The sequence below is a fragment of the Aotus nancymaae genome, unplaced genomic scaffold (genome assembly GCF_030222135.1).
Source record: "Aotus nancymaae isolate 86718 unplaced genomic scaffold, 86718_ANA_hifiasm-v0.15.2.pri h1tg000010l, whole genome shotgun sequence".
In the NCBI taxonomy this organism is placed as follows: Eukaryota; Metazoa; Chordata; class Mammalia; order Primates; family Aotidae; genus Aotus; species Aotus nancymaae.
The window spans coordinates 25568411-25587634 of NW_026988421.1; the positions used below are offsets into that span (position 1 = coordinate 25568411).

Here is a 19224-nt window from a genome sequence, read left to right on the forward strand (position 1 = left end):
CCTGAATGGAGCCCTTTAAAGGTGCACTGTATTAACTGCAAAATCTTTAGCCTGGCATTTAAAGCCTCTAAGTTATCACTTTAATCTTCTTTTCTAGGCTTATCGGTCTCTCTCTCTCTCCAACCATAGAATCTGAATTTCCTGACAGACTGACCTACTAACAATTTCCTACATACACCTCATGCTTTCCTGTTTTGGGAACTCTCCTCTTTCTCCTTCCTGTAGCTGAAATGTCTGCTATTACCCACAATGTCAGAGGATCCACAAGCACGCACACAAGCTTGCCTGTTGAAATTGAAACCATCTTTCAAACTCCCCTCAGATGCCAACTCCTCCATGAACACGTTACTGATGCCACTCCTCTGACACCTCTATCACAGGCTGTACCTGTCTCCTGGTACCTAACAATCATCCTTTGTATCAGCCATTTGTCCATTTGTCTCAACTTGGCTTTGTCCTACTGTATCAGTTCAGCTTTTGCTGCATAATAAACTACCTCAATATTCAGCAGCTTAAAGCAACAGTTAAGTATTTTGCTGATACATCTAAGAGCCAGCTGGGATCAGCTTTTCTAGGTTGGGCTCAATGGAAGGCTCTGCTTCATGCTATGAATCCAGCAGAACCTGGCATCCCATAGAGGGGAAGGCTCAGGTTGCTCTATGGGTTCATTGTGGAGCCCGGGGTGAGGGGCCACAGCTACAATGCAATGGCAGAGCTTCTCCTTGAGTCACATTTGCTATACTCAGCTAAAGCAAGTCACATGGATGAGCCCAAGTCAAGGGATGGGGAAGTGCATACTGCATAGAGTGGAAAAACACTGAGAGTCCATGGCAATGGGCTTGACTGCATAATTTATTACCTTAGAGTTAGAAATTGCAACAACTCATACCTACTGTCCTTCGTATCCCTTTGTACCTATACACTGCACAAAGAGCGAGGACTCAAAAGCGTCTCTTCAATGGAATTCCTCAGTAAGTACATCTAAACAGATAAAATCAGTAATCTTATTTGTGCCATAATGTTAATAAAAACTACAGGCATTATTTTAATAAAAACTAAGAACAATATAGCATTTTACAGTTACAAAGCGTTTTAAAGATCCTTTGCAGCTTGCAAAGCACACTGAAGTATATTATCTCATTTAGCAGGGACTGTATGCATTTTGAAAAGATGCCTGGAGGTGGCAATGTCTTCATTGGTTGGAACAACCCTTTCACTGTGTATTTCGAGCACTGTGGAGAAAGGAGGGGGTTTTTGATAAGGAGAAACCAGTCTGTACTACTCAAAGGGGAACATCTGGGACTCCACTAATTTGTCTCCCTGGTTTTCAAAATGACCCCTTAACTATCTCCCCTGGTTCTCAAAATCTAGTGTACAAAGGCATTACCAGGAGAGTTTGTTCAGATGGAGATTCCTGAGGCCCAGGTCCAGAGATCCAGATCAGGGGTTTCCAGGTGGGGCCCAAGAATCTGCATTTTTAAAATTTATTTTTATTTGTGCAACGTTGTGAGGTACATAATTTTTTACATGTATATGATGCATATTGTTTGAATTAGGATATTTCGGGCATCCCTCACACAAGCACAATATATATTTTTAAGTATAGCTATTCTACTCTTCTATCAAACATTGCATTTATTCCTTCTATCTAGAGTCTGCATTTTTAGCAAGCACCTCAGGTATTCACTGCCAGTTCTCCCTGAGTCATCACCCCTTTGAATTTTACAGAGGAGGAGGCAGAAAAGCCAGAGAAATCCTGCTAGTGCCCCAAGGCCTGGCTGCCCACTGGCAGGCATAGAATTAGCAACCAGAAGCTCTTCCTCCTATTCCAATGCTCTTTCTGTTACACTTCAGAGTCCATAAACTTTTTCTTTCTCCTTCTTCTCCTTTTCCTTCTTCCTCCTCCTCCTCTCCTCCTCCTTCTCCTCCCCTCCTGCCCTCCTCCCCTCCTCCCCTCCTCTCCTCAACTTGAGTTTCTCTCAGTTCTGGAAAAATCCTAAAAAATCTCATTTTTTAAAAAGAAAAAAAAATGAAGGTACATCTCCCTCAATTACGATTTAGAACATGATTTCATGTTCTAAATCTCCCTTTCTTTAAAAGTGGAAAACAGTCATATAACCTAACTCCATTTGTTCTATTTCACTGTCACATCTTTCCAGGACACTTGTTAAATGAAGACGGCGATGTTAAGAAATGTTAGGAAGCAGGATGGGATCTCAGACCTCCCCAGTGTCACTTGGAGAAGTGCGTGGCCATCCCATTTTAAATCCCCTAGCACTTTTAGCCCACTCTTTGGCAATTACTGCACACTGTGGTGCCTTTTACAGATCAGACTGGTTCCAGGGTCTGACCTTTTCAATGTTTCAGTTTCCTTGCATTCATCCAAAATGCTAAGTCTGCAGAGCTGGGATCCCCCAGGGGTTCCCTCTCTCTCTGCCTCCACTGTGCACAGTTCTGCCCAAATTACTTGACAGCTCTCTTCAACACACTGTTAGGGGAAAAGGTTGGAGAGTGTCTGAATATGACATGGCTGGTCAGTGGGGAGAGGAGAGGAGGCAGGACAAGCCCCTAATCCATCATCCAGGCTGTCTTTTCAAAGAGCAGATGCAGGTGAGATACGTAAAAGGGGAGAATGTGTCCTGGTTTGGAAATGTTTGAGGATTCCTAAACAAGAATTTTGTCCCTCATTGCATTTGTAAGCAATGGGGATTGAGGTGGTAGAATATGCTACATTCAGAAATACAGACACATATAGAGGAAGAAGACCACTGCCTTTGAAAAGCAATACACTGACAGCTGAAAAAGCCTAACTGCTTGAAGAATCTATTTTAAGCATCCCTTTAAGAACAAAACAGGCTACAGTGGGAGTAAAGATCCTCAGTGCCATTTGCCACCAAGTAAATGAAGGGCTCTACTTCTTCCAATCCAATGCATTAGCACCAAACTTGCCAAAATCATGTTCATGTGAGTGTGGCCAGTTATCTTCTCACCAAATCAGGATGAGCCCACTGATAGAGCAATGGGTCACCACGTGGCATCCTCCTAAAACAATGGTTTGGGTAGTTTGGCAAAGATTTTAACCATTCAAGCAGTGTCTACACTATGGAATTAGACATTTCAGGGTGGTGTGAGCATTGAGGAAAGATAACCTGGACACTGTTACACCCATATGCAGCTTGTGTGAAATGAAAAGACCAGTCTAGATCAACGATTTTCTAAATATTTCTATTTGCTTCTTTAATGAATGGTCTTCTGTCATTAAAAAAATACTTATACAGAAGTCTAAATATAAAACTAAGAATCTGAGTACTTCTGGCTGGAGTAAAAATGAAGGGTCTAAGAACTTGATTACTAAGCATCCCACAGCATTCTCTATACTGAATGTAGTCCCTTAGGCAATGCATCAGACTACCCATAAAGCTTCCAAGAGCACTGCTGGAGAAATCACTAGACCAGATAATCTCTCACAGTTCTTCCCATTCTAACTTTTCTATAACTCATTAGTATAAATGAGAGTGTATCAATTCAGTGAAATATTCTGCCACTACCAAAATGATCTTTATGAATACTATGTACAGCAAACTATGTACAGCAAACTGTTTATGTTAGGTGTAAGTTTTTTAAAAAGATGTAAAATAGTCATACAATCTAACTGAAATTTTGAGAGAAATTATTTTCATGTGTACAAATCTTAAAAGAGGGCAATGAAAGAAAAAAGTATTGTTTTAAAATGATTATCTTCAGTTTAATTTTTAAAAATGTTTAATGCTGTTGCTTTCAATTAAACAAAAATGTATGGTTTCAAAAATGTAAATTTGGTACACACATATAAAGTGTATAGTTAATTCTTCACTGGAGAATAAAACTTGAGATCAAGATGCTTTAGAAGATTTGCATCTGTCATAAGTCAGTACTCCTCTACTGACAGATAGTTGCATATAAATGTACTTAAGCATCACAAGAAAGCGCCAAATGTTAATAAATCTTCAAAAACATGAATATCATGCCATTCTCTTGCACAAAAGATGAATGCCCTCTATTACCAAGAAACACAAGTCCAAACCACTTGCCTGGCATGTGAGGTACTTCACAATCTGAATCTGGTCATATCCCTGCTTAATTTCTCATTGTTCCTCAACACAAACTTCTTTTATTTTCTAACACAGTTGCTGGGAGTGAGAGGCAAAATATTTTGTGCCTCAGAGCACATTCAGCAATGTCTGCAGACATTTTGGGGTTGTCACAACTGGAGGAGTGCAGGAGGTACTCACTGAGTAGAAACCAGGGATCTAGTCAACATCTTAGGATGTAAAGGACAATTATCCAGCCCAAAATGTCAAAACTGTAAAGGTTAAGAAACCCTATTCTAGCAGATCAACTAACTACTCTCCAAACATACGATCTCAGCTTTAATCCAATATTTCTTCCTTCTGTTTCACTTTCTTACTTATCAATTCAAACCATTCTTCAAGATTCTTCCATCCTATCTCCCCCAGGAACCCTCTTCTGGGAACACCAGGGTGACATGAGACCTTTATCTTCTAAGCAGGACTAACACTTCCTTTAATACTCTTTTGGTGCCTCCCATTTCTGGCCATGGTCCCTCTGCAACGTTCAAGAATTTGTCTCAACATTTGCATCACATCTGCTAAAGTACACATGATCTGATACAACACAATCTTTAGTTATGGACTTTTGAATTTTATTTAATTTTGTTAACATCAAGCCAGAAATATTTTTTCCTCTAAAAATAGTAGTTTTAGCAAGCATAAAAATAAGCCATATGCTGATTGCTGGAAAAGCAGGTTAGAAATACGGACTCTGACTATGAGGCAATGGGATTTGAATGTTGAAAAAAATGCAGATGGTCTCTAACTTGCTTAGTTTCAAAGTGATGCTATGTACTATTTGCTACCAAACTGACAAAGATAGTCATTTTTTCCAATTATCTTCTCTTATTATAAGCTGTTTTATTATTAATTTTATAGCTAGTGTTTATTAAGCACTTACTGTGCTCCAGGCTAAGAAGAATGACATTGAGCCAGGAGGGAAAGGCAGGATTTAGCATCTGGTATTCTTCCTGACTGGTGGAGCACTGGTCACAAAGGTTAAATGCAACTTCCAAAAGCCACATAGCTATGAAGGACAGAGCTTTTCTATTTAGATCTCAAATATCCCCACAGGTATTTATCACTACTCATATCACACTCTTCTAATAATGAAGCTTATAAAGTATATTTTCTTTGTAGTCTGAAGAATTTTAGGGCCTCAACTAGCAACTATATGCGCACTTAGGCAAATTATACATATATCTCAATGTTACCCTGTTCAGTCATGCCAATCTGAAGAGAGATGCTGTGTGCAACATGTCTTTACTTACAATACACCAAAAGTGAATATTCATAGGAATAACATTAATTAAAAACACGTAGAGCTAATATGAAGAAAACTTTACAACTTTACGAAGGAATGCACAGAATGGAATAAAAAGAGAGATAAACCATGTAGCCAAAAATGAAAACTGGATATTGAAAAAAAAATCCATTATTTTCAAATGAATGTATAACTTTGAATTAGTTGCTATATGGGGAGGGGATGTAAGAAATTTTGAAACATGACAAGGTGATTCTAAATTTATTTGGATGAATCAGTAAGTAAAATAGGCCAAGAGTATTTGGAAAAATAAGAGTTCTATTTTTGTTTCATTTTGTTGTATTTTGCAGAGAGGAGACTTGCCCAGCCAGACACTCTACTGTGTTATAAACAACAATTAAACACAATGTGTTCTGGACACAGGGCACAGAAGACTGAACAATCCAGTGAAATGAAAACTGGGAAATGCCCCCAACCTTGTGATTCAAGGGCCCCTAACCTCTGACCAGAGTTTATCTTATGTAGAAAACCATCAGAAGAAACCAGACCAAAATATGGGAACAGAATTAAGAGAAAAGATGCTCACTGCACTTCATTTCTATTTTCTAAAAAAATAGAAATCCTATAAATCTTAAAAATATCTATCGTATGAAAAATTATTAAAATGATTAAATTATTATATAGACACTAGATGAAATAGATAACTCTTAATATGAAATTTCTAAAATATAATGTTGGAACATGCTAAATATTTTCATGTCTTATACATAATATGTAATATATATGATGGAATAAGGCAGCATTTCAAATTTAAAAAGTGTGTATTTACATGATCACAAGTTATAGATGTTAGATAAATATAAAGTAATAAAAAATTATAAAGGAAAATGAAAAGACTCAATAACATAAATTTTTGTAAATATAAAGTATGCTAAAAAGAATAATGCAATCAAAAGCCAAAGAATAACAGTATAATATTGAAAATGAGAAACAATATAAAGAATCCATAATAAAGAAGAAACAAAAACAGATGGTCACATAAAAGAAAATACAATGGTTAATAAATATATGAAAGCATGTCTAAACTCACTGGTCTGATAAGAAATGCAAATTAAAACAAGGAAAATCCATTTTTGCCTATTAAAATGGATTACTTCCTTAAATTAAATTTTTGTGAGGTATTGTGAAATGGTATTTTAGTTGTAGTGAAAACTGGTGTAAACTCTTTGGATTTGGCATGACAATATTTATATATATATATATTTTGGTAGTCTATCCTTAAAAATCATAATAATAGGACCTTGGACAAATAATTACTTAAATGTTTCCAAAACAACATTATAATGCTTTCTTTAATAGTGAAATTTCAGAAGCAGGATCAATATCAAATAACAAAAGAATGATTACATTATTACATATCCATAGGTTAGAATACAATAAAATTAATACAAGCTTTAAATTATGTTTAGAAAGAATAGAAGATGGTACAGAAGAATGTTCAATTTCATTTTTAAAAGATATGAAATTTTATCAAGGATACAATCTGAATTATGATAAAATTTAAATATATGTTTAAAATTATACTATAGTATAATAGGGAAAAAAACGCTATGAAGAAGTACTTGATTTTTTAAGAGGTATTTTCTGGGCAGTAAAATTATAGGTAATTATTTTCTTTTTATTTTATTGCCTTCCCTTGAATCACTACAAGATATATTGTGTTTCCAGTCAGAAAAGAAAATGGCTAGTGTGTGTCTGTGTCTTTTAAAAACTACATTTGTATTTCTGGCATTGCCTTTCCACTTCCTCCACAAGCCTTAGCCACTTCTGCTCCAGGACACTTCTTGGTGGAAGCATCTCTAGAAAGTTTGCATTCCTTTCCAAGTTGTTACCTGTTTTACATCCTGCTATGGACTGCATTGTATCTCTCCAAAATAAATATGTTGAAGCTCTAACCTCCAAATTGATGGTGTCTGAAGACGGGGCCTTTGGGAGTCGATTAGGTTTGGATAGGATGGGTCTCTCGTGTGTGATTAGTGCCCTTATAAGAAGGTGCACCAGACAGCTTGCCCTTTCTTTTTCTACCATGAGAGGATATACCTAGAAGGTGGCCCTCTGCAACCTGGAAGACGGCCCTCACCAGAAACCAACCATGGCACCCTGATCTCACATTCCAGCTTCCAGAACTGCAAATTTCTGTTGCTTAAGCCTGGACCCAGTCTGTGGTATTCTGTTTTGGCAGCCAACACTGACTAATACATAGCCCTAGACCAAACTGAAACAGAACAATCACAGATTTCCTTAATGGGGAAGAAAGGATGGTTTCTCCTACCTGCAACCCAGTATCCAACCTGCATTTTAAACAGCCTCCAAGCCTTCAATTTGGTACTTTCTCCTTGGGTTGCTGAGTTTAACATTATCCTCCTCTCTATAGGCCTCTCCCTGGCCCTCCAATTCTTCTATTCCTGCTCATGGGACTAAACAACTCATCACCACCAACCTATTCAGATCTCCCCACTTTTTAAAGTAACAGGCAAGTCCTAAAGGCAATCTGAATTCCAGGAAGATGGCAGTAATAAAAGTCTCTTTATATGGGGGCTTTTCTAATCCTCCACTCTCATGGGACAATGAGATACTGAAATCTCACCCTCTGTGACAACAGTAAAATTTGCTCCCCTCTGAAAGTTTATTATCAGTGAGTGAGAATAAAGTTAGATTTCACTGTTTCTGAGCCAAATGAGTATTTCTCATGCCCTTTGCATAATCATCTTGGTGGAATAAGTATTCTGAAGCCATGTGCTTATTCTAACTAAGGAATCACTGGCCATAAACCCAGAGAAAGAGAAAACAATGGTGTTTCCATGTACACTATGGAATTTTTGCTACACTGGATGAAGTGAGTGGATGTGGCTGTCACTGTCTTGAATTCCATGTTTAATGCATACAAATAATATCTCTCAAGGCAGAACCAAACATGACCACCACTTTTCATAGCAAACAAGTCATTAGGTGTATAGCTACATATGTCTCCTACCTCACAGAATTCACATGTACTAAGCATAATCATTGAGACTCCAGCACGTCTTGACTTCATCCAAAGAGTTGACCATTCTCTCTTGCTCAGTGCAATGGCTAACTACCACGTGTACCTTATGAACACTACATTTTACTCTTAGCATTAAGACAGCTCTTCCACAACCAAGATGCAACCAGACATACAGCATGAGTAGCCCCCATCAGCAAAGTAGAAACTGCTTTCTGCTTGCAAGCTGAGCTTTCACATTTCCCCTCCTGACCTTGCATGTATTATTTTGAATGTAATGTATTTTTAAATTGCTGCATCATTTTAAAAATGTAAAGGAGAGCTGAATTAAATATTATTTGTGGCATACCCTGGTTTGCAATGGCCTTAAAATCTGATCCCTTATATCAGGTCGATGCCTAAATCCCATTACTTGAGATGGCAAATGACTGTGTTTGCAAAATTGTAGATGCACATTTAGAGGCAGCTTCAAAACTTCAGCCCATAATGTTAACTTTGTTTGAAAAGATCTTGATTTTCCAGGAAGCCAACTCAAGGCATTCTGCTGTTTCTTAACTCTGGCTATGTCATGGATAATATATTAATAGCCTAAGGATGACTTGGCAGCTGACTCTTCAAGAGCCATAGTCTAGGGTCAAAAGAAGTTCCTAAATGAATAAAAGGAGCCCCTTTTGAAGCAAATTATAGGATATATTCCAGAGCAGCTGAGATCTATGGAGCTCAAATTCAGACAAGAAGTACAACAGTATTCACTTCAACCACATTATCTCAAGGTAACTATCCCCAATTTTCACTTCCTGCTTCTCTGCCCGATGTCCTCCACCCACAGCTGCTATTAGACTGAGATGAGTGTCTAAAATCTGACAATGAGATTCATATTAGTACTTCTATTGAAGTATTAGTACTAATGAAATGAACACTTCTCTAAATGAGCATGTACATACAAGACTTCTGTGTATGGACATACACACATATTTATAATAAACGATATTCTTAGAAAATGCAATCCTGCCATTGAAATATAAAATAATAAAGTAGAATAAAGTCAGGCAATCTCATGATATTAAGTAAGCCTCACTCAGGCTGAGGATACGGCTCTGAGGTTTGTTGATCAACTGTCAAATCCCATAGAGTCTGAGCATACGTGTCAGGAATATCAGAACATGGTGATATTTCTCTACTTCAAGGACACACCCAAACAATGGGCAAAATGAAATATTTGAGGTTGATACCAATAAAAAGGAAACAGAGGAAGTAGTTCAAGACAGAATTAGTTGTATGTAGACAGGCGGTTATGTGTAGACAGAAGTAGAACTTTATGTTCTAAAATAAACAAGCAAAGAATAAGGATCAGATAAAAGTGTATTGGTTTTCTCTTAACAATTTTGTATAACAGACTACCACAAAACTTAGGAGCTAAAAACAACAAATACCTATTGTCTCACTGTTTCTGTGGGTCAGGAATCCAGGCACAACTCAGCTGGATGCCTCTGCCTGAGGGGGTCTTTTACAAGGCTTCTATCAAAGTGTTTGCCAGGGCTACAGTCTCATATGAAGGCTTGACTGGAGAAGGATCTGCTTTTGAGCTCACTCACACAACTGCTGATACAATTCATTTCCTTATTAGAACTAAACTTTTGGGCCATTAGTTCCTCACTGGCTTTTGGCTGGAGATCTCTCTCCATTCCTTGCCACATGGGACTCTCAATAAGGCAGCTAACAAAATGGCAACTTGTTTGAGAAAGCAAGCATATGGATGCATCCAAGATAAAAACATTCTTTTTGTAACCTACCCCCAGAGTAAAACCTCATTACCTCTGCCATATTCCATTCAGGAGAGGCAAGTCACTAATCGTCTATACTCAAGAGGAGAAGACCATAGCCTAGCAGGATTTCCAGAAGGCAGAGATTAGTGGAGGCCACTTGGAGGCTGTCTCCCAAAAGGAAGAGGTAAATATTAACTAAATAGACCAATACTGCCATATGTTATAGGTGGGAATATACAACAGAACACAGTTTGGGTAATATTTTGAATGACAGGCTTTAAGATGTTCAAAATGTGTGTGTGTGTGTGTGTGTGTGTGCAAATATATATACATATGTATAGTTTTTCTAGTGTTCTATTTATTTTTAATGTCAACTTTTATTTTAGAATCAATGGGTACATGTGCAGATTTCCTACAAAGGTATTTTGCATGATGCTGAAATTTGAGATATGACTAAACCTGTCACCCAGGTAGTGAGCATAGTACCCAACAGGTACTTATTCAGCTCTTGCCCCCTCACACCGTTCTGGTAGTCTCCAGTGTCTATTGTTCCCACCTTTATGTCCACATCCAAGGTTTAGCTCCCACTTATAAGTGAGACCATGTAGTATTTGGTCTTCTTTTCCTATATTAATTCACTTAAGATTATGGCCTCTAGCTCATCCATGTTGCTGCAAAGGACATGATTTCATTCTTCAAAATGTGTATATTTTGATATAATAAACTTCTTCTTATAGTAGTGGTTAAACCAAAAATACTAAATCTTAACTAATATTAAACCCTAACTATTACCATGTTCTAATTATTACCATAGTTCTAACTATCCTCCATGTTCTAAGGAATGTGCACCTAAGGAATATTACATTTAATTCCTGGGATGGGTGAGGGTGATAGGTGGAGAGTTAAGGAGAGAGTGTATATTATTTTATATAAGAAAAGCTACGATACTTAGGGGAAAGTGTGTGGGTGTAAGGGGAGTTCTGGAAGGGGATGGACCATGGAGAATAAATCACTGTGACAAGAATAGTTTAGAGCCCATGAAAGGGAAGGAGAGGATGAGAAAGTAACTCCCATGATGGTCAGGACAGATAGGAACAGAGGAGTTTTAGGAAGACCTGTGTGTTGGTTGATGCAATGCTTTCTTGTAATCCTCTTCAAGAAAAGGTTCAATAAAAAGGTACTTGGCTGAAATACTGTTGGTGTTGAATTGGGATCTTACTATTGAACTGTGACACTGTTGATCTTACTATTGAACTGTGAACTGAGACTGCAAAAAAATAAATGCAATCAAGTCTTTATTTGGGCTACCTAAAACACCAGTCCAAGAAAATAGTTCTAGATATTAAAGACCTATGCATACAAATGTCAATAAAACTATTACTTATGATAATAAAAAATGTGAAACATTTCAATGTCTGATAAAAATAAAACAGCAATAAAGTATGTGTCTTTGTGCAATAAGATATTGCACGAATAATTAAAAAGGGTATAAAGATTTTATAATGACACAAAAATTGCAAGAATAGAATATTAAGAAAAGAAAGGCAAATTATATACACTCACATGTATATATTTAGGCTACATATAAAAGAACATATGCATACAAAAAGAGACTCAGAAAACTAAAATCATGAATGATTAGAAAGGAAAGACTGTCATGGAAGGGTTTTTAGTCTGTCTTTTTTTTTCCATGTCAATTTTCTCTTTTTAAGGGACACTTCCCTAGGACCTCCTCTCTACACACACCAGGAGGGACACACTTTGTCCTTCCATTCTTCCTCCCTTCCCTCATGGCCTTTCTGAAAAATCAGATAAGAAGCTGCTGGCACAAAAATCACTAGAAATCCATAGTGTGCAAGCCATCCTTAAGCAAAGTACAATAAAGACCTAGACCCCAACCTACCTATCCCTACACATCAGCCACTTTTCATCCTAAACCAGACATCATAGCAGATACAGCGATCTTCAAGATACACAATCCGTGCATTAGCTAACACGATCTGATCTAGAACTTCTAATATGTCTGTTGTCTTAAAGGTTTCCTAATGCTCAAACCAGTCCATGTTGCAATCCAAATATCTCAGCAAAGGAGTAAGAATTGAAGTCCCTGATACCTTAGAGTACATTGCTTTATCAGAACAATTTCCTGCAGCAATGATAAAGAACAGAGACATAAAAAGGATCTTATTCTTTTAAGAGAGAGAATAATTAAGGAGGGGAGGAGGGGAGGAGGGAAATCAGTAAAGAGGAGGCATTGGAGACATTCCTTCCCTATTTTAGGACACCATACAAGTGAATGCCATCAGAGACCAGAGGCACTTTGAGGTCATTCTAGTTACACAGAGAATTTGGGAAGGCCTAGCACACCTGTGACTTCATTGGACAAGATGCCCAAAGAGGATGAGCAGGTGGGGAGAGCTGAAGGTCAGGAGCAAAGCTGAGAATCACAACAAGCACTCACATTGGATGTGCAAAGGAAAAAAAAAGTCTTCCCACTGCAGAATATGCCTGCCTGTTAAATATCTCCCAAGGGAAGAGTGGAATATTATTCATTCGTATCTCAGTAGGATTTTAAAAAATATTTTTAAAAACAGAAAAACTTTTCCCTCATGACAACAACTCTGCCATAGCAGAGCCTAGGAAGAATAAAGGGAATATGTTAAGGACATTTGCTCCATTTATGTGCTCTCCCTGCAAATTATCATTTTGGAAGGAGCTGAGGTTAATAAAAAAAAAAAAAGCAGGGGGAGCATTAGATCTCCCTGGTGATTACCTGTTGACCAGGTATCAAGTGAGTGGAAGAGTCACATATAAACAAGGAATGTTCATGTCAGTTGTCTTTCTACTTGGGGCATGAGATTGATGGCTGAGTCACTCCATGGTGTAAGATTCCTAGGTGACCTGTCTTGATTGGATTAGAACATCCAGAATTCATAAAAATATTTCTAGATGAAGCTCTTAGTATTGATGCTAATGAATATTATGCTCCATGTTCTGTCAAACCCACAATCAGGGTGGGTGACTAATGAAGAAGTGGATAATAATAACTCCTTACAGTTTTCAATTTACTTTCACAACTATTAGAACAATCATCACTGTACATGATACAGCAGATGAGAGACATGCACGGGGTCCATTCTTTCTATTGTATCCTCATCAGAAATCACTTCTGGAGCACAGTGTTCTTCTGCACAAGTCCTCCTGTAACCTGCCACTTGCCAACAACTGAGAGAAGTGTGAGAGAAAAAATCTGAACACTCATGAAGGATCTATCCTTTAGATACCTGCAAATGTCCAGTTTATAAATAACAACATTTGAATAATATTTCTTCTGAATCATATGTTCACTCTATTTGTCTACATACCATAAATTAAAAGTCTTTTTAACATCATCTCTCATTTCAATGTCTTGTTTTAGCATACCTGCTTTCCGTTCAATGTTCCCCAATCATCCTCAATACCTCTTCTCTCTACACCTTCTCTCCTAAAGAAATCATTTTCATGCATTTTGTTTTGTTTGATCACTTCATAAGAATTATGATAATTATGACCCAACAAAAAGTAGAGAATAATGTTAGGCTGAGATGTGGATTCTAGGCAATAAATCACACCCATTCAGTTGTTATCACATGCCCATGGGCATCAGCCTTACCATACATGAGACTCACATTTGTGGCCAGTAAAATGAAAAATCACTTATGTGACATATTCTTGAGGATTGGTAATAAACATAGTACTTAAATCAATAGAGAAGTGAAATTTCCAGGTGTCCACTTGATAGATCTGATTCTTTCAATAACCTTATGAAATTAACAAGAAAAATACTGTTCTCATTAGATGGATGAGGGGACCACAGGTTAAAGAGGTCCCACTTAAGCCAAGGTTTGTTCTATACCCCCCAAAAAATGCACGTTTTGTCTTTCTCAAGGAGATAACAAGTTAATATTTCCATCCCTAACCTATACAAACCACGTCTCTTCAACATACGTGATTTAGAGCTTTAGACAACCTTGAATTCTGTCTTTGGATTAAAAAAAAAAGTCTATGTAAAATAAGCTCTTTTGTCATGACTCATATGACACCTAAAAGAATAATCACAGCAATTATACATCAAAAAGGGAGAAATAATAATTACAAAAATGGAATATTCAATTACCACTTGGCTAGCCAGCATGGGCATAAACTTTTATATTTCCCCTTGGGGGCATATATGAAGGAAGTACAGAGTGAAGAGACAAAACACAATTATCAGAATCTAGGCACTTGTTCTTTTTTACTGCATAAAGGAAGAGCGTGGATGACAGTAGCTGGAACCTTTTCCTCTTGCTCTTTGCAAAATATAGGAAAATGTTGCCTCTTATGCACTTCATTTCATTCAGACACAATGGCACGGCTCATCTAGCCCAGTGTGCTTCCCTCCTCTACTAACCTGACTTTCTAGTTGGCCAAGTGCCTCACCATCTCAAGAGTTTGTTCCAGAAACAGCAGAGGGCTCTTTTTCTTTTTCTTTTCTTTCTTTCTTTCTTTTTCTTTTTTTTTAGGACTTCTGAGTGATGGCACACTGAGAAACTGGACCATCTCAGCTCAGCAAAGGCTGTAGTTGAAATATCAGAAAAACAAACATTTCCTTTTCTGCTTTAGTCTACTGAAAAACCTCTGTAGTTCCAAATACAGGCAAAATGACAGTTCTAATAACAGCTACAGATGAAATAGTAGTTGGCCTGTAAGGGGCAAACATGCTGGAGATAGTCCAGGTGTTGAGTCAAGAGCAATAGTCCCAACTCCCTTTTCTCTCCCAACTACTCAGAACCATGTTCCAAAAAAAAAAAAAAAGTTGTTTTTCATAAAATTCTTAAGCAATCTTCATTTTAAAATGAAGATTAGACATCGTTTTGTGGATGCAGAGGGATACGCTGAAGCCATTGCTTCCAAAGATGTTGGTGTGAATGTATGTGTGTACAAGGTATTTGTCACCACCATCCTCAAGTTGTGTAAGGCATAAACAGCTATCTTATGAGTTTTTAAGGGAGTGGACATAAGATATTTAAAAGAGACATGGAATTATGGAATGAGTTCAACTTCCAAGAAACATTTTTTTTTTAGACAGAGTCTCACTCTGTCACCCAAGCTACAGTGGCCTAATCTCTGTCACCCAAGCTATAGTACACTGCAGCCTTGAACTCCTGAGCTCAAGTGATCCCTTCATCTCAGCCTCCTGAGTAGCTGTGACTACAGGTGCATACCATGATGGACAGCTTATTTTTTATTTTTTTGTAGAGACAAGATATTGCTATAATGACCAGGCTGGTCTTGAACTCCTGGCCTCAAGTGATTCTTCCACCTCAGCGTCTCAAAATACTGAGATTACAGGCATAAGCCACTGTGCCTGACCAAGCTTTTCTTTTCATTAAGCATATAATTAAGCATTCTATATACTTTGGTACATGCCTCTTGATCTCTCTATTCCTTTAGCCATCACCTCTGCTGAAATGAAAGCAAAATACAAGAAAGAAGCATTTTCACATTATAGCAGGCAAGCGTAAAAGGCAAATTTGTGCAAAACTTGTTACAACCAAGGTAAAAATAGTATGCATGCATAAAGGAATACCAATTAATAAAACACTTTCTGATTAAGAGGAAGGACTAATTTTCCATTTGAAATATGTATTCATTCTCATAAAATGTTTTTAAAAATATGTCCCACAGAGGTAGTTCTGAAGGATTTATCACATGTGAGATGAGAAAAGGATTCTGTAGTGAAATAAGTTTGGGAATCACTAACTTCAAGTTTGGCAGCATTCTTCATTCAGTGCTTCTCCAGAGTCTTTAATATCCTAACATGAATCGTGAGTCTCCAGGAGTATAAAATTGGATTATCATAACCTGAATTTATTTGATCACAGAAACTCTTATGAAAGCAGAAGCATTTTATGGAACTGTTGTTCTCCAGAGTACATTTTGGGAAAATACTGCTTTTCAGAATATGTATATAAAATATATACACTTTTCCAAAAAGAGAGGGTTAGTATATAGCAAAGAGCACCTGATCATGACCCTTCTCACAGAACTCTCTAAACCCAGTGCTTCTCAAACTTTCATGTGCACATGAATCAGCAAAGGATCATGTTAAATGCAAATTCCAGTTCTGTAAGTCTTAATAGGGCCTGAGATTCTGCATTTCTAACAAGTCTCCACGTAATGCTGATACTGCTATTCCACAAACCACTCTATGCAGCAAAGGATTAGAGCACATTTGTCTTCAAGAGCTTCAATTGTCCAGAACTGTCCAGAGTGCTATGCTGTCTGATAATTCTTTATCTAAGAAGGTAATGAGTATGTGGATAGGACTTACCAGTAAAACCTGTTGGGTGTGATGCGTTCATGCATGAGTTGCCACCGTCTTCCAAAGTCCATGGAGCTGTACAGCTGCAAAACAATGAAGTGAGGAGACCGTAAGTCTCTAGGAACCACTGCTGAGCATGAATACAGATGTTTTCCCCGCACCATCCCAACACCACAGTGCCCAACACAACCAAGCAGGTGTTTATTTTATCCGGCTAAAAAGGTAGGAATAGGACAGTGCCATGCTTATCATGGTATCTTCTAGCATTAAGTGGGTTCTCAATATACATCCAATCAGCTGATATTTTTGAGCACAGTATAAATCCACTTCTGATGGCCATCACTGTCTCCATTAGGAACAAATACTTTAGTATAATTATGTCTTATTTTTTCTTCAAATTCCAATTAAAACAATTCAGCAATACTTATTTTAAAATGATTTATTATACAATTCTTACATGTAGGACACTCTGAGAGTCATGAAGACAAGAAGAGGCAGATTCTGTGCTCCCAGGAAAAATGAGACATACATATAAAAATGCTCATCAGCTGATACATGAGCCAATATTACATGCAAAATATTGTGCTTTTACTTTCAATTCTTACTGCTCCTATAGCTCATCTAAATGAAATGGAACTCTTCAATGCTACCAAAAAGACCAGGCTCATTTACACTCCTATGTTTTTGCAAGATGGCAAGGTTAGGCCACTCTAATTATTATTCCATGTTCGTTTATTTTTTGGATGTAGAGTCTGACCCTTTTATAACATCTTAGGGATAGGCCAGCATCCCTCTAAGTGACTAAGAGTATTGGGTGTATTTTCAATTGAATATCTGGAAGTAAAATATCTGATTCTAACTGCCAATGGAATAATAACAACAACAATAATAATCCCATCATATTGTTCTTTCATATACATTTGAGCCTTACAGCAATCCTGAAAGGAAGGTAGGGCAGTTATTGTTAACTTAAATCCCTGCTCTTAAGCATTCTGGAATCTGCCCAGGCAGAGTTAATCACTGCTTCCACAGTGCCACCACTGTATTTACAGTCTGCTTCTAAGAAGTTGTTCATAGTAATCCATGTCAAAGGGAATATTGGGGCAAGGGCCAAAGCTCTAGACGTTGACAGATGGGAAAGATTAACAGGGGTAGAAATTAAACAATGAGGCCTCCTGGAAAAATATGTTTTGAGCCAGGCCTTGAGACAACAGGAGCAAAGGTACCAATACAGCTTAGTGTTGGAGGTTAGCTCTGCGAGTACCTTTAAGAAAAAGAAGGGATGTGAGGACTGTTGTTGGCCAAAAGCGGTAGCTACTGTCTGTCTGTCCTTCCATCTCCCTGTCTCTCTTTCTGTCCCTCTGCTCATCTATTAATGGATATTTCTATCTGTATCTGTATTTATATTGGGAGGTAGGGAAAAGGAGCAGGTTTATAAGGACCAGATCATCCCATTGGGAAGAATGTATCCATATATTTTATTGCAAAGACTAAGTTTTTCATGAAGAGTTTTAAAAAAATGGATCACTCTCCTTCCTATGGCAGGTACCTGAGGGACAGATGCTTAGACTTAAGACATGTTTTCCAATTAAATATAAAAGAGAATTTGGATGGAACCTTCTATAACCCAAAGTTCAGAATCTGCCAACCCTGATTCCAAACATAGCAAAGTACTAAATTCTTTCAACAAAATCCAGCATGATTGTGTCTTCCTCTGCTGCAAACTCTTGAGACACACCAGGTAAAAGCCACGAGAGTCACACTGACACTGTTAGAGTCTCCATCCTCCAGGGAAATCAGTTCCATCATGGAAGGAGCTGGTGGTGGCAGCACTCTTGCTGGGTCACCCTTCAGAACAGTATGGCTCCTGTCCTCTCACACTCTTTCCAACATAAAGAGGGTGAGAGAGACACTGCTGATCTCTTCATTCAGGCCTTTTCCACCTCCTGCCTCCCCTATCTCTGGTTTTGCTTTTTCAGCTCTTCAGTTTGACTGATGGAAAAAAAATTAAATTGAATTACCTGCCTGGAGGCTGATTGAGATGAACAGAAAGAGCAGGCTTCTATTCATTAAGGGCTTTGAGTTAGCTACCTTGTTTCTTAATCTGCACTAAGTTGCTGAGTCTGAAACATATTTTATTCTACCATGAGTTGGATCTCAAAAACCTCTTCATTTACACATCCACTTCTTCATTTAATCACTTATTCATTCACTAAAAGTGTATCAAACAACTACTAAGCTTTAGGAACTGAATTAAGAGCTGGGGTTACAAAGGTCAAAAATGCCATGATGAGGGAATCAGAAATGCATGCAATTATTATACTGCCATGCGAAGTATGCCTTGACATTAATACCAGTTATTTCTGCAATGGCAAGACTACGGGCAATTAGTATTTTCTCCTTTTCGTCCTCTGGATTCTTTAAATTATTATCAACAAATATTACTTTTGTAATTATAAAATTATGGGTCTAAAATTAAAATGAAAAAAACACATGTCAACATTTAATAGTAAGTTTTAGAAGATTTAATGATATTAAAATTCTCATGACATTATTAATTTTAAAAAGTTATAAAACATGTATTTATTGATATTGATATTAAAGCATTATAAAAACTTGAAACATATTAAAAGGAAATATACCAAAATATTAGCAGTGGTTTATCTCTGAATTGTGAGATTATGGGTAATTTACATATT

The 19224-nt window shown here is 37.4% G+C and overlaps 1 protein-coding gene across 1 annotated transcript in view; it reads right to left on the minus strand.

Moving 5' to 3' along the window:
* SORCS3 (sortilin related VPS10 domain containing receptor 3) overlaps positions 1-19224 on the minus strand; it is a 612970-nt gene that overhangs the window by 205721 nt on the left and 388025 nt on the right. Inside the window, exon 5 of the mRNA XM_012450168.3 lies at positions 16535-16608. Within this exon, the coding sequence (XP_012305591.2) occupies positions 16535-16608 (74 nt within the window). The remainder of the gene's footprint in view (positions 1-16534; positions 16609-19224) is intronic.